A 17,087-nucleotide genomic window follows, 5' to 3' on the forward strand; every position below is an offset into this window, starting at 1 on the left:
GACGACATTGCTGCACAGTTATGCTCCAGTTTTGTTTTTAGTTTTTTTGCCTTTTGAGTTGGCTGGACTGGAGGTTGGAAAAATCTTATTTTAGTAGTAATGCATTTCCATTTTATTTTTAAGTGGATGAACAGATGGATTATCGATTTAAGTCACCCTCACTATATATGTTATGTCACCCCAACTGCTCTGTGTGCCCTTCAGTTCTCTTAACCTTTGACATGATTTCTTAAAGGCCACTCTATTTGTCTGTTTTCCCTGGAGGATGTAACTGTCTTGGAGTATGCCATAAAGTGCCTATTAAGTGGGATTTGGAACTCCGATCTACTTGGAAGCACTGAGGTAGCTGTGTATGAAGTGATCTCTGGCTCAGCTTCTGAGGAACACACATCAAAGTGTTCCATATCCTCATTTACCACTTACCCCTGGGTGGCCTCTGTCCATCACTACACTAGGGAAATCATGTCTGACCCTTATTTTTCTCCTTTGTGTGCCTGTTGAATAGAAATATGCCCTTAAAAGAATTAGTTCACCCATAAATTAAAATGATGTCATAATTTTCTCACACTAATATATATATATATATATATATATATATATATATATATATATATATATATATATATATATATATATATATCCCACTACTTAGTAGGTCCTCGTGGTGGCACAGTTACTCACCTCAATCCGGGTGGCGGAGGACAAGTCTCAGTTGCCTCCGCTTCTGAGACAGTCAATCCGTGCATCTTCTCACGTGGCTCGTCATGCATGACACCACGGAGTGCGGAGTGCATGTGGAGGCTCATGCTACTCTCCGCGATCCACGCACAACTTACTACGCACCCCATTGAGAGCGAGAACCACTAATCGTGACCACGAGGAGGTTACCCCATGTGACTCTACCCTCCCTAGCAACCGGCCAATTTGGTTGATTAGGAGACCTGGCTGGAATGACTCAGCACACCCTGGATTAGAACTTGCGAATCCAGGGGTGGTGGTCAGCATCAATACTTGCTGAGCTACCCAGGCCCCCATAATTTAATGCTTTATTAACATTTCCCAAACAAAACCTTCCATAGTATATAGATGCATTAAAAATAGCACCAATTCAAGTAACATTAAACTTTTCCCAAAGTCTAAGTGGGAGTTTGACTAATTGAAAAAACTAGTCCCCACATACTCTAGGTTGAACATTCATTGCAGTGGGCATTAAATCTCTTAAACTCTGATCCTCCACAATATTAATCACCTGACAGTCTGGGGCTATCTGCTTTCCTAAAGCAATCGTGAATCAGCAATGCCAGCGTCAAGTTCCACTTTGAACTCCACATGAAAAGCGCTTGTAGACAAAAGCATCTCATTCTATGTTTTGGTGATAGTTAAGACTCGACTTGCTTCTGTGGTAATGTGCCTTACACAGGCTGAAAAAATATTTGATTTCTCTCACAAGTCCCATCTAGGCTTGTTTTGTACAAAAAATAGCGTTAAGAGCTCCTTTCTCCATCATTTTATCACTGACAGGGAAGTGCTGTTGTGTGTGTTTGTGGTGTGGGCGTCAGGGTAATGACTCCGGGTAGACACATCGCAAAGGTTCCGCCCACCCAACAAGTGTTTATGCTGGTTTATGCTGTATTAACGGTAAATGCGTTAATTGCGATTTAGAAACATTAACACGTTAAACTTTTAAAATTAATCGCATGTGTTATTTCTGACAGCTCTAATACAGTATGTGTATATATATATATATATATATATATATATATATATATATATATATATATATATATATATATATATATTAAAGAATCTTCAAGCTGCTCTTTCCATACAATGACAGATCATAGTGACCACAGCTCTAATGACAAGAAAAACACCAAAAGGCACCACCATAAAAGTAGTCCATGACTTGTACGCAGACCCCAGTCGCAGCCATTCTAGAGTAAATAGTTCATTGGATGGAGGGGAAGATTATCAGAGAATAACGACTTAAAAATCAGCATGTTCCTCACACAAAGCTATCGTATGGCTTCAAAAGACTTGGTATATAATGCACGAGTCGTATGGAGTACTTTTATGTGCTTTTAGGTGTTTTTTGGGTCACTATGAACTGTTGTTGAATGCAAAAGAGCAGTGTGAATAAAGAAAGAATAAAGAAAGTCACGGCTTTGAAATGATATTAGGGTCATATTAAGGTGAACTATTCCTTTAACAAGTGTTTTTTCCTCTATTCATTCTACCTTTTCTACCCTGTTTGTAAGGCTCTGCCAGAGGTATGGTAACTTGAAAATCCCCAGAGTTCATCATCTGCACCTGATTTCAGTCATCGTCACTCCTTTGTTAAGGAACACAACATTACGACGCTCACAATCCTGAACACCATGATAGCTTATGGAAATTATGCAGCAGCACTATTCAAATTTCTCATTTGTCTGTAGCATAGCAAGTACCCATCATTTGCCCTACTTAGATGAGCAGACTTGCATAAAACATGAGGTTAGAAGCCCTCGGTGGAACAAGGCTGGCATTTCAACCCTAAGAAAGCTGATTGTGTCCTCGGAGGGATTAAGCTCAGATGTGTAAAAGATTGCCTAATGATCAGAGATGCTCTCTGACAGGCTGTGTTTGTGCACTCATGAACGTGGCCTGTGGGTGTTGCTAGTGTTGATTTGCTGTATGTGAGTAGAGGAAGTCCATGTCCTGTGGTCAAAAGATGTGTGATGGCTGCTGGTCATGATGGACACGTCGGTCGTGATCTTCAGTGTAGCAGACAGCGCCAGCGGAGGTGCTAATAGCTCATGCTTGGTGACAGCGGCAGCAGCTTGTTTCGGCCTTGCCGCTGATGGCTCTTATGCTATCTGACATCTCAGACGACAGTAGGACTAATAGTCGTGCAGCTGAAACAGACATAATTCTGTTCATGTTGTACTCACTAAATATTTCAGGAAATAAGCAGCAATGAGAACATTTTATGGCTCTTGAGGTTTTTGGATCTTGATATGGCTGCTTTGGCTGTATAGTCTATTGACAGCTGAAGATTTAGTCCTCAGTTGGTGTTAGAAAGAAAAGCATTTCAATTCAGCTTTTTTTTTTAGCATTGATTCCACAAAATGCAAGCGATTGTTTGTATTTCTTGCAACTAATCTAATAGGATTTTGCAATTTCATAGCTTTGCGCTCCATCGTAATTGCTTAAGAAGTTTTCTCATTAAAATTCAGTCAAAAGGAAGAAACATTTAGCAATAATGCCCTTTGTTTGTCTATTTTTTGCAAATCCATAGCGTTGTTGGCTCAGGTTTGTTAAACTCATTGCTCCAAATACAGGATCAACAAAATCAACATTCTTGTTTGCTATTTACAGTATCTTTCTGTTTCACGGAGACACATTTTAACACTGCAACACACATTTACTTGCAAATGACTGACATAAATAATGACTTTGTGTTTTTAATATGTGCTGTGATATATTTCCTTGACCCGTGTGCACATGGTTTGAGCATGTGAGCATGCTGGTCATTCTGCTGAACTGTGTGACTCTGGGCATGTTCCAGCCATGTGAGGACCTCAAGTGCCAGTCTGAATGGTGTGTCATCCTCCAGGTGAGTCTCACTCTGTTATGCCATGCGGGAGGGGCTAACTCATGCTAGCTCATAATGTGATTAGTTTAATCAGCCATTGACTTAAATCCCTTCCCTTTAATTTAAAAATATAGTTCAACCAAAAATTTTAATTCTCTTATCATTTACTCACCCTCATGCCATCCCAGATGTCTATCACTTTCTTTCTTCTGCAAAACACAAATAAAGATTTTTAGAATATTTTAGCACTGTAGGTCCATACAGTGCAAATAAATGGTGACCAGAACTTTGAATCTCCAAAACGTACATAAAGGCAGTGTAAAAGTGTTCCATTAGATAAAAGTGTGGGTGAGAAACAGATCAATATTTAAGTCCTTTTTTTACTATCAATCTCCACATTCACTTTCACATTCTTCTTCTTTTGTTTTTGGCAATTCGCACTCTTTGTGCATATTGCCACCTACTGGTTAGAGAGAAAAATTTATTGTAAAAAAAGGACTTAAATATTGATCCCACACTTATCACTTCTGAATATATAAATTATCTTATGTAATACTTATGGAATGAGTCTTATGGAATACTTTTATGCTGCCTTTATGTGCTTTTTGGTGCTTCAAAATTCTGGTTACCATTTACTTGCATTGTAAGGACCTACAGAGTAGGGGTCAACCGAGATGGGTTTTTTCAGGGCCGATACATTAACGATTATTATTATTATATTATTATATTTGGGGCTGATATACATTTGCAGTAAAAATTAAAATTTTAAATCAACAGTCAAAAAGTCTATTAAGAAATAGGCAAGAATGAGGACATTGTGGCCCAAAGAAAATTTTGTCCGCTACAGTCTACTGTCGTTAAAATAACCGTGTCTGCAGCTCTACTATGTGGCACCTCATGTCGTGGGCCAGTGGAGAGAGGCAAAGCGCACAGAGTACGAAAGGGCATTAATGAAGCTTGTTCGGTGCTAGAGAAAAATATTCAAGGATATAGCACTGAAAGATCAGTGCTATCTACACTCCAGAGCTCTTGCGGTTTACACAGCTCTGTTGTTTTGTCACGCTGCTTACCTAAAGTGTAGAAACTGTGAGATGAGGCAACCATTGTCATAATATCCCATGGTTCAGATGGAACAAATCCGGGGTCCGGACCCGGATCGCGGTCCGCTAATTGGTGACCGCTGTGTATTGCAACTTCAGTATATGCATTCTAACCTTTGAAAACAGCTTGTCCTCACAGTGATGCATCTTTCTCTCACTGCTTTCCTCTCTCCCACCTCTCCCCCACGAATATGGAGTACAGTGTTTATTGACCATTTACTCGTGATGTATAACCATCCGAAAAAACTGTGGGCAGGACAATGAGCCAGACTACAAGTGGTAAACTTTCAGAGAGAGGCAGTGGCATCCGAGCCAACGGAGCACATTTTAAAATTTAGCGGCAATCAGATCAGACAAAATAAAGATTCTGATAATTAGAAAAATTATGACTATCAGATCCGATTATCGGCCAGGCCGATACGGGTATAAAAGGAGCTGTATGGAACCACTCATTCAGGTTTTGTGCTGAGGAGCCAAGACCAGGTCCCGGCCATTTCAGCGGGTAGTTCAGCATTGTAGCAAGAGGGACACAACGTCTCGTTCCCTCCATCAGGGAACGGAGGTTACGAAAGTAACCATGACGTTCCCTATCTGTCACTCACTCAACGTTGTGTCGATGTAGTGACACTAGGGGTCCCTATACAAAACACAACAACTATCTGAACTGTGTTACGTGAACTGGTGGTGTGTGACGGGCAGACTGCTGTGTGCCTCGTAGCCAGCACACCAGGCCGTCGTAACCTCCCCCAACGCTCTTTTGAGCGTCGAACGGTCCATCAGGAACAAGTCGACTGCCCAACTAGAGGTACAGGCTAACCCAGCCGAGGCCTCTTTCCCTATCTTTTCTCCCCAAAAAGAGTGGAATTTGTTAACTGACTGGGAGCCATAAGTGTCTGCGTCAGGGGGAGTCCCTCCCAAGGGGAAGACACGGTGGAGACCACACCCCATCCAAAAAGAGGGGGGGTGGGGGTATTTTGAGTGGAATACGTCACATGGTCTTACCGAGTGTTGTCGGAAGTATGTCAAGTGGAGAGGTCCCATGGTAGGTCCTACCCGAAGGGGGAGGAGTTTCTACAGAGCATGGCGACCAGGGGCAGAGGAGCCTTTGCCCAAGGAAGACGCAGTTTGCCGACAGGGAAACGATTTTGCGGAAGATATCACATGAGGTTGCCTTCAGGTAACCAGCACATGTGGAGCACCTATCTCAGTACAGGGGCTCATTAGCGCACGTACTGGGCCAGTCAGAGAGTTTCTCCGCAAACTCAACTGCCAGAGGGCTAAGGAGGAAAGTCATCCAGGGATCACAGTCTGTGAACACGACTGGGAGTCAAGAGCACACGTCTTCACCTCAAGGGAGGGGAAAGGCGCTATGCGCAAGCAGTAGCGGAACTTACCTGCTTGTGCCTGCCAATACACGGGACTAGACCGGCTCAAACCGGAGATTGTAGAACCTCGCAAAGGTGTTGGGTGTTGCCCAGCCCGCTGCTCTGCAGATGTCTGCCAAAGAGACGCCACTGGCCAGGGCCCAGGTGGCCACCACACTCCTGGTAGAGTGGGCTCATAACTCCACAGGGGGTGGCACGTCCTGAACCTGATATGCCATCGCGATCCTCTGTGTGGAGACAGCGCTGTCCACCAAAGCAGACAAAGAGCTGCTCGGAGCTTCTAAAGCTCTGCGTGCGATCCAAATAGATGCGTATAGCTCGTACCGGACACAGCAACGCCAAGGCTGGGTCTGCCTCCACCGGGGGCAGCGCTTGCAGGTTCACCACCTGATCCCTAAAAGGGGTCGTAGAAACCTTGGGCACATAGCCCGGTCGGGGTCTCAGGATCACGTGAGAGTAACCCGGACCGAACTCCAGGCATGATTTGCTGACAGAGAACGCGTGCAGGTCCCCTACCCTTTTGATGGAAGTGAGCGCAGTCAGGAGGGCAGTCTTCAAAGAGAGTGCCTTAAGCTCAGCTGACTCCAAGGGCTCAAAGGGAGCTCCCTGTAGATTCCGAAGGACTACAGAGATGTCCCACGAGGGGACGAGGAGAAAGAAGGTCCTTCCTCAGGGGAATTCGTCGGGGGGGCTGTGGCGAGGAGTGTGAGATCCGAGAACTACGTCTGGGTGGGCCAGTAGGATGCTACTAGGACAGGGTCTGTGTAAGTAGGCTCACTGGGGGAAATGCATATTTGCGTAGTCCAGGGGGCCAGCTGTGTGCCAGCGCATCTATACCGAGGGGTGCCTCGGTCAGGGCATACCAAAGCGGGCAGTGGGAGGATTCCCGGGAAGTAAACAGGTCTACCTGTGCTCGACCGAATCGATTCCAAATCAGCTGGACCACCTGAGGGTGGAGTCTCCACTCATGGCGTCCGCTGCCATGTTGAGGTTGCCCGGGATGTGAATGGCTCGTAGCGACTTGAGGCGCTGCTGACTCCAGAGGAGGAGATGGCGGGCAAGTTGTGACATGCAACGGGAGCGTAGACCGCCTTGACGGTTGATGTACGCTACCATCGCTGTGTTGCCCATCCAGACCAACACGTGCTTGCCCTGGATCAACGGCCAGTACCTCCACATGGTGAGCAGTACTGCCAACAACTCTAGGCAGTTGATGTGACAACGCAGCCATGGGCCAGTCCAGGAGCCGGTGGCTGTGTGCCTGTTGCATCCGGCACCCCAGCCCGTCTTGGAGACATCTGTTGTAACCATGACACGACTGGAGACCTGCTCTAGGGGAACCCCTGCCCGCAGAAATTCAAGGTCGGTCCAAGGGCTGAAGAGGCGATGACAGATCGATGTGATGGTCACACGATGTGTCCCGCGGTGCCATGCCCATCTCGGGACTCGAGTCTGAAGCCAGTGCTGAAGCGGTCTCATATGCATCAACCCGAGCAGTGTGCCGCCGCTGAGGATGCCATATGCCCCAGGAGCCTCTGAAAAAGTTTCAGTGTCCTCCGTCTGAACGCCTTCAGACAGTTCAACACCGACTGCCTGCTCTCGTACGTGAGGCGCGCTGTCATCGAGACTGAGTCCAACTCCAACTCCAAACTGAGAAAAGAGATGCTCTGAACTGGGGAGAGCTTGCTCTTCTCCCAGTTGACCCGAAGCCCCAGTCAGCTGAGGTGCCAGAGCACGAGGTCTCTGTGTGCACACAGCAGCTCTCGAGAGTGAGCTAGGATTAGCTAGTCGTTGAGATAGTTGAGGATGCGGATGCCCACTTCCCTTAGCGGGGCAAGGGCTGCCTCTGTGGCCTTCGTGAAGACGCGAGGGGACAAGGACAGGCTGAAGGGGAGGACCTTGTACTGGTACACCTGGCCTTCGAATGCAAACCGCAGGAAGGGTCTGTATCGAGGTAAGACCAAGACGTGGCAACACGCGTCCTTCAGGTCTACCGCCGTGAACCAATCTTGATGCCGGACGCTCGTTAGAGTGCGTTTTTGCATCAGCATCTTGGATGGGATTCCGAGCCCAGGAACCAATCGTCGAGCCACAAGGGTTCAGGGGAGAGTGGAGGGTTCCAATCTATCCCGATGCTCGCGGCCGCCCGGGAAAGCATGTCTATCATTTCCACGTCGGCGTGAGACTGGGCGACCGTTCCTGAAGGAGGAAGCCCAGCCGAAGCCTCTGCGTCAGACTGGATGAGCCCGCTCTCCGATGCTGTGCTCGAGAACTCATCGTCTTCCCGAGCTCCGAACGAGAAGTCAAACTCACGCTGAGACGAGCCGGCGGTCTCGTGCAAGAGCCCGATTGGGCAAGCGAGCGTGCTGGGGAATGGGAGGTCCGTGGGGGGATACCCGGTGGAGGTGGTCCCATTGATGTCCCCAAATGTCAGAAGCGGAGAGATTACGATCACAACCAGGAATAACACACAAACGGAAAGGCATCTTTAAAAAGACGTTCCGTGTATGCTGCTCTTTTTGTGAATGAAAATATACTCTTTTAGAATATACTCTCTTATTTTCGGTCTGCCAAAGTGCCCAGGGGCGTTCGATGCACTCCACAGGTGCAGAGGGGTAGAAGCCGCTGAAATGTGCCATAACTCCAGCAGTTTTGAGGTGCGTCTTTGGAGGGAATTGAATTCAGTGCACTGAATACCACCGCCCGGCTCCAAAGAGAAAATCTGAATGAGTGGTTGCATACCACCACCTTTTATACCCGTATGTCCTGGGGAGTGGCATGCAAATTCCACTCGCCAAGTCTCATTGGCCTTTTTTCAAAAAAGCAGAGGTGTTTGGGGCTCCCAAGAGTGACCCCTAGTGTCACTACATTGACTAAACGTTGAGTGTTTGACAGATAGGGAATGCACATTTTCTCTCCAATATTCCTTAACAAATTCCTTGCCCTTTATTGTATTTGTTTGTTTTATTATATTTGTGCCAAGTGTTTATTTTCAGAACTGTCCCAGCATCGAGTTGGCTTTTAGCCCATGTTTTTGGCATGCACAGATTTCAGGGCTCAGTGGAAGCTTTTTTGCTTCTGTCGTTTTCTAATTATCTGTGACCCTGCCCCACACCCCCACCAGAGTAGCTTGGTTGTCTGTGGTACTGTGGGAAATTTGTATGTCCAAAAGAGCCTTCAAGCAGCATCAGCATGATTTAGGAGACACGGGTCAGCTCAGGCCAGAGCTGGAAAAACAACACAACATGAACATGAACCATAACTAATCTTCTCACTCTAAAATGATGCCCAAATTTATAGTTGCAGGAAAAAGTTTGTGAACACATTGTATTTATGTATTATTTATTTTTGCATAAATTGGTCATAAAATTTATCTGATCTTGAACTGACTTAAAAACATAAAAACTTAAAAGCATAAAAACAATAAATACATATCATTATTTGTGTATTTGATTAAGCAGACTGCGTTTGTCTATGGTTGTGAATTGGAGATACAATTTTGACCAATTTATGCAGAAATCCAGGTAAATTCATAGGGCTTGCATACTTTTTCCTGCAACTGTATATATAAGTTTTTTAAGATCTTTGACATTATTACAGTTTTTCATCTTTCATTGTTTTAAGCTACAGGAGTAATGGGTATTTTATATAGAGTATCTATTCTGCCTCCCTTGTAACATGTCTGTCATGATATCTATCTAGATATTAATGTAGTCTGTGTCCACAGGCATTTGATGACTGCATCTTCGCCTTCTTTGCTGTGGAGATGGTCATCAAAATGGTAGCCCTGGGGATTTTTGGATCAAAGTGTTACCTTGGCGACACATGGAACCGCCTGGACTTTTTCATTGTCATGGCAGGGTGAGGAATCACGCCTCTCTTCTCACTTGTCACTCATGTATTCAGCCATTATCACCACAGTAAAGCTTCTCAGGAGGGCTCACTGCTCAATTTACAGGTGTTCAGCTGGGAAATAGAATTACCCTGAGCCTTCTCAGCGCTCACATTCATTTAACATTCCCCTTGTTGTTTACAATGAACTTTAAATTACAGACAGTGAAATATACTTTAAAGGGATAGTTTAACCAAAAATTTAAAATTCTCTCATCATTTACTCACCCTCCTGCCATCCCAGGTGTGTATGACTTTCTTTGTTCTGCTGAACCCAAATAAAGATTTTTAGAAGAATCTTGGCTCTGTACGTCCATACAATGCAAGTGAATGGTGACCAGAACTTTGAATCTAATCTCTTGAAAAGTAATCCATAAGACTCCAGTGGTTTAATCAATGTCTTCTGAAGCAATATGATGTGTGAATGAGAAGCAGATCAATATTTAAGTCCTTTTTCACTATCAATCTCCACTTTCACATTCTTCTGCTTTTGTTTTTGGTGATTCACATTCTTTGTGCATATCGCCACCTACTGGGCAGGAAGGAGAATTTATAGTAAAAAAGGACTGTTTCTCACCCACACCTATCATATCTCTTCTGAAGACATGGATTAAACCACTGGAGTCATATTGATTACTTTTATGCTGCCTTTATTTGCTTTTTGGAGCTTCAACATTTTTGTGAGGACCTACAGGGCTGAAATATTCTTCTAAAAACCTCTGTTTGTGTTCAGCAGATGAAAGAAAGTCATACACATCTGAGATGGTATGCAGGTAAGTAAATTATGAGAGAATTTTACATTTTGGGTGAACTGTCCCTTTAAGACTTTTTAAAGTGCCTTTTACAATCATTTTTATTTTGTCATCTCACATATGATCGACAAAAGGTTATTAGAGTGTGACCTTTAGTGTCTGATGCTTGCAGTTTCTTCTGCTCTGCTCCCTTCAGGATGATGGAGTATTCACTGGACGGTCATAACGCCAGCCTGTCAGCCATCCGGACTGTGCGAGTGCTCAGGCCCCTGCGAGCTATCAACAGAGTGCCTAGTAAGTATCCACCATGCTGGAAAAAAAACAAGCTAAAACCAGCTTCTGAACTAGTAAGGAACTAATAACAGCTCTCTAGCTTGACCTGGGCTGCATGCAAAAACATAGGCAGCATCACTGATGCCTTACTACCCAGTCAGTCACAGCGATTTGCATATAAAGGCACCTCGTAAGGATGCTGCCTTCCAAGGCACCATAATGTCATGTCAAATGATCTAAAACTATTTCAAGTGAGCCTTAGACATAACCAAGCAAATATTTAGAAATCACAATGTTTATTTCTCGCTATAAATAGAGTCATGCGTGATCAAATGAAAAACAGGACTTTTATAAACTATTTACTGCTTTCACACAGTACGCTCCATCGCTCCATCAGATGCCATGTTTATTCCTGCATGGGCAGGCTTGTGGGATATCAAAGGCAGCGAAGGTTGGATTTATGCAGCCTTCAAAAACTGACCAAATGAAAATATCAAAGTAGACAGTATGTGATGCAAATACTGGATTTGGAGGTGCCTTGATGCCTACTTTCCTCCATATACAGCCTCTGAAGGCAGCCATTTTCAGATTTTGGATGCAGCCCTGATTTTTCCTGCCACTCAAGGACATTATCTTGTGTTCTTTTATTAGGAGTCAAAGGTGAAAACAACTGCCAGATGTATGACGTATAAAGCAGGTGGTGTTTTCTCAGACAATCACATGGTTTACTTCTGTAAATCCTACAGTAGGAAAGATAACTTACAGAGCACTTCCTAGTCTATAAATTACACAGCAGACCATGTCCCACAAAATGGTAGGGGCTTATTTCATCCAGTTAAGGACCTCTGTGTGGCAGAGTGACAGTTATATTTGTTCACCTAGATTCATTTTTATAAGAAAAACAATTAAGTACTTAATTGGGTTACCGAGACCCATAAGTCAGAAGCCAAATACAGTTACTGTTGTCTTCCCTGTGTCTCTTGTTTCTATTAATGGAGATCTGCACAGTAAGATCAGCAAGTGTCCTATGCTCTTTTCCCTGAGCCGTTTGGAACAGCTTATAGATTTAGAGTACAGTTAAGTCTTTACCACATCAGGTTTAATGACTCTGCTGTTGCCCAGAAGGAAGACAAGACACTATGATTTATGTTTAGTGTAGTGTTGCCAGAAGCAAAAGTGCTTTTAGTATGGAATTATATTTTTATGCGCTGAAGTGAATTGTGAATGTTAGTTTGAGTGCATGTGTACATCTGTGTGAGCGTAAGTTAGTTATTGCTGGCATGCCGTCTCGCACCTGGTGCCGTAATTCAAACACCAAACTAGAAACCCTTGCCAGATCATTGCATAAAGTGACTGTCTCTCCACGATAAGTATGCATGGTTCCCTTCTCCACAGTATGTCAAATGAGTAGGATGTCTGAAAACTCATGATGCAGTAGGTGAACAATAACCGGATGACGAACTGCATCTGCTGAGATTCTGAAGTGTACAACCTGTGGACAATTTGCCATCACATAAGTTCATGGTAGCTAAGTAGCTGTCAAATTTGAGATGTTAATAAAAAATGACAGAAAGCTGTGAGTCAGGTGGGTTTTTTATTTTTATTTTTTTTATTTTATAATTTTTTTTTTTTTTTTTTTTTTTTAGGTATCATGAAAGTTTCTTGTGGTTAAATTCTACTTGTTTAACAACACCTGAGTAAATAGTTTTCTTGGTTTTTGTTAGTGCATCGTAGGTGAACGTACCTTATTTATTTACCAAATGCACAACAATACAGCATGCAATCATTTCAGGCATTGAAATGTAGTTTCTGCAGCTCCAGAGATGATGAAGATGGAAAAAAATAATTTTATATATATATATAAGCTAATATTTAAAAATAAAAGTTACAAATTAATCATTAGGATAAGAGCACTTAAAAAGAAAAATACAATATAAATATAAATGCACATGTATATGTGGGTGTTTCTTCAACTCTGGGGACTTTTATCACTGTGGACTTCTAGGAAGTAAAGTCTTGTTAAACCTTTTTCACACTCTATTTTATTTTATTTATCTACAAACAAAGTCCATCAGTGTACATGCATCACAGAAGATTTGTCATTAAAATTCCCACCACAGTATCATTTTCACCACATCTGAAATTCTGTTTTGTGTTTAATAGAATTCTGTGGTGTAAATGACAGTGATGGAAATTACATTTTCATGTTTTTGAAATAAAATGGCTGACTCCTTTGTCTTGCTAAGGCTAATTTAAAAGCTAACATTTTATGTATCCTAAATACAGACAATTAAAGAATATTTTCACACTTTTTGCATAATTTGGCAAAATTACTGTGTGACTGGAAAATACGGCAAATAAAAATAATTTACCTTGATATTTACCTTGATTTTTCTTTGTTTTATTTAAACATCACTTGTCTCATATTTCATTTCAAGCATGCTCTCTTGTTGACTTGGTTAACAAGTAAACAAACTTTTGAAAAAATGTATTAGGGGATAAATTGTTTGGTGTGGTGGAAATGATGCCACAACTGAGTTTTTTATTTATTTATTTTATTGACAGAAATCTTTTTCACACAATAAATATTTGAATTATTTATGTTTGTTTCACTCTTTGTTTAGATTCTCATAGTTTTAAACAGGTAATAATTTGTATTTTTTCAGTTGCTTTTCATAGTTTAATATTGAAAGTCTTTGCCTTGGAAAAGGCTAAAACAATCAATTCTGTACCAAAAATTAATGATGGAGGCCTGGTAAAAAAAAATCAAGCCGGTTTTAATGTGACCTTCATATAAAAAAAAAGTTAAAAAAATATTAAATCTGTTAATTTTAAATAAAAATCAACCCTTGGGATATTCAAACCCTGAAGCTGAAGAAAAACCCATATACGAGTATAAAAGTATAAAATGTGTGTAAACAAACAGTACCAAAAAAATATTGCAAAAATAGTTATTCTACAGTCCTGGAGTGTATTTATACTATACACCTGGGTAGGGTTGCACCAGCTGTGTGTAAGGGCTTAGTAACTACTAGTTAGTTTGCAACTAAGTCAGTGCTTAATTTGGTTGCATCACCTGTTCTTAATGCAGCTCTTAGCTAGTAGGTCGTAAGCTCTCCATAAAGCAAAGTGTAGTTGCATAAAATGACGATTACCATCATTGATCCAAAAGGCAGCCTTAAAACTTGTAAACAGAAGTTTTGAAAAGCCGTGCATTCAGTTTTTATTCGTGTCACGGTTGATGTTCAAACTATTTTTGTCTCACAGAACTGTCAACGGTAATAAAGTACATTTCAATTGAAATACAATATGTACAAATTAAGTAAATGTAATAAATAGTAGGCCTATAATTAAAAATGTTAATAATAAGGTAATGTATTTAGCATTCATAAGGGTAATTAACAACAAACTGGAAAAATTGAATGGTTTATTTTAAGATCCTATATATTTTGTATGTGTTGTATATTTTGAAACTGTGCATGTCAGTGACACCGGGCGATGCGCACAGGAAAGTGCACCGTTTAGATCAGTTCCATTGTTGTTTTTTACATAATATTCTGTCTCGTGAACGTAAACGAGTGTAAATGTCAACATCATAAGGATTGAAATCTGATGCACAAAACATGAGCCCATTATCACTCACTTTATTAGGAACACCTGTACACCTAATTCATGCAATTATCTAATCAGCCAATCGTGTGGAAGCAGTGTAATGTATAAAATCATGCAGATATGGGTCAGGAGCTTCAGTTAATGTTCACATGAACCATCAGAATGGGGAATAAAATGTGATTTCAGTGATTTCGACCATGGCATGATTGTTGGTGCCAGATGGGCTGGTTTGAGTATTTCTGTAACTGCTGATCTCCTGGGACTTTCAAGCACAACAGTCTCTAGAGTTTACTCAGAATGGTGCCAAAAACAAAAAATATCCAGTGAGTGGCAGTTCTGTGGATGGAAATGCCTTGTTGATGTGAGCGGTCAATGGAGAATGGCCAGACTGGTTCGAGCTGACAGAAAGGCCACGGTAACTCAGATAAACACTCTGTACAATTGCAGTGAGAAGAATAGCATCTCCAAAAGCACAACACGCCGAACCTTGAGGCGGATGGGCTACAACAGCAGAAGACCACATCAGGCACTTAATTAGGACCATAGTGTTCCTAATAAAATGCTCAGTGTATGTATGTCATCTAATCAATTAGCATTTTTTATTCCAACTTCTACTCCTCGTCGAAGGCTTCCCTAAATATAAAATTTCCACATAAGGTTGCATTTCACCAAGTTTAATGGTGTTTAATAGTTTAATGTTGCAACTCTAAATATTATTTACAGTATTTAGTTGTGCATACATTTTTGCATAGTGCCCATTTACGCCACAACCAGGCTAAGTTGTAACTTACACACAGGTCATGCAACTGGCCCCAGAACACCTAAAGAACATAATTCATGAGTTGAGAAGTAAGTTCTTCATCTAAATGAGTACATAACTCTGAGAGAAAGAGAATTCAGACGTTTTAACTGTCTTCCCTCCTATCTGTTTACACAAGAGCGAGTTAGCATGTTTAAAGTTAGCATCTCCTTCCACTATTTGACTACTTCTTTCTCCAGGGGTCTCATTAAAGTGGCCAAACGGCCCTGTGGCTCCATGCTGTCTTAAGTGGGAGGGATGCAGGCCACAGAGAGGATGTTCTCCTTCTCTCTCCACTCAGACAGGACCATTTAAGGCTCTCGCCTACCCACACCATGCCCTTAAATTACATCAGCCATACACACCCACCTCAAACACATTAGTCACACGCTTCCACCGGATGCATTGCCGCTCTCGGGGGGCACTTTTCTCTATGATGTTTGCTGATGTTTTCCTGTTCACTGTTCTTCACTGTTGTTGTGTTGTCTCAAGAAAGCTCGGACAGTGATAGACAGGACTGAATTATCTGAAATGAGCATCTCTAGTAAACAGGGCATTCATTCAGCATGAAACAAATATCTCTGAACATTCATGCTTGCAGGCTTATCCCTTCTAAGTTTTGTTATGACACTGAAGACAGTTCACACCGATCTGTCTAGATTAAAGGACCATGTGGTCCATGTGACAGTTAAAACAGATTATTTAAATGGATAGTTTACATTAAATACTTTTGGGAAGTTGACGTGTGTACTCCATCTAAAACTATTTATTGGCATTTTGCAAAAAACATTTTTTTTTTTTATAATTATTATGCATGCAACTTTTGTGACCTATTTATTGAGAAACTACATTGAATAATTAATCAATAAATGCACTAGTGAAGGCAAACAGTGATTAATTATGGTTAAAAACTTGAAAAAACCAATTAGATGACCTAAATATACATTTTCTCTTATACATTCTTAAAAATTTGAATCTAAAATCTTGATGTTGACATAAAAGAAGCTCATGGACATGTTATACATCAACTACCCAAATGTGCATCTAGGCCAAATTTTTGCTTTTTTGTGTTTGTTTTTATTAATTTGGAAAGTATAGTTCCCTGTCTGTCACTCACTCGACATGTGTCGATGTAGTGACACTAGAGGTTTGATCTTGAGAGCCCAATCACCTTTGCTTAAAATAGAAAAGGCCAATGAAAATTGGCGAGTGGAATTTGCATGCCACTCTCCGCCCCGGACATACGGGTATAAAAGGAGATGTCGTGCATCACTCATTCAGGTTTTTTCTTCGGAGCCGAATGCATGTGTTTTCGTCCTCTCACTCTTTGCTACGCTGCTGTATTCTTACGGCGCACCCTCACAAGGTTGAGTGCTGTGTTTCCCCTGGGTGCTTCGGCAGCCTGAGTCTGCAGGTGCTAAAAGAGTATATTAGAAAAAGTATATTTCCTGCTAAAAGAGCTCGCGCAAACGCTTGGCGTATTTTTAAAGATGTCCTTCCGCGTTTGCACTACTGGATGTGGCCGTCATCTCTCCCCTCCGGATACCCATGAAATCTGCCTCGAGTGTCTGGGGCGCCAGCATGCCGAGGAGGCTTTCGTGGAAGGGTTATGTTCTCATTGCGAGAACATGCCCATGAGAACGTTGTGCTCGTGGCTCACTTTCTTCTTCATGAAGCAAGGAGCCACCGCGGCTGCTCCCC

The 17,087-nt window shown here is 42.2% G+C and overlaps 1 protein-coding gene across 1 annotated transcript in view; it reads left to right on the top strand.

Moving 5' to 3' along the window:
* Nucleotides 1-2,598: 2,598 nt before the first annotated feature.
* cacna1ha (calcium channel, voltage-dependent, T type, alpha 1H subunit a) overlaps nt 2,599-17,087 on the top strand; it is a 105,896-nt gene continuing 91,407 nt past the window's right edge. The window contains exons 1-3 of the mRNA XM_051715927.1: nt 2,599-3,595; nt 9,787-9,920; nt 10,899-10,996. Of these exons, the coding sequence (XP_051571887.1) occupies nt 3,503-3,595; nt 9,787-9,920; nt 10,899-10,996 (325 nt within the window). The 5' untranslated portion in view covers nt 2,599-3,502. The remainder of the gene's footprint in view (nt 3,596-9,786; nt 9,921-10,898; nt 10,997-17,087) is intronic.

Source organism: Myxocyprinus asiaticus, chromosome 14, assembly GCF_019703515.2.
Source record: "Myxocyprinus asiaticus isolate MX2 ecotype Aquarium Trade chromosome 14, UBuf_Myxa_2, whole genome shotgun sequence".
NCBI classification, from domain to species: domain Eukaryota; kingdom Metazoa; phylum Chordata; class Actinopteri; order Cypriniformes; family Catostomidae; genus Myxocyprinus; species Myxocyprinus asiaticus.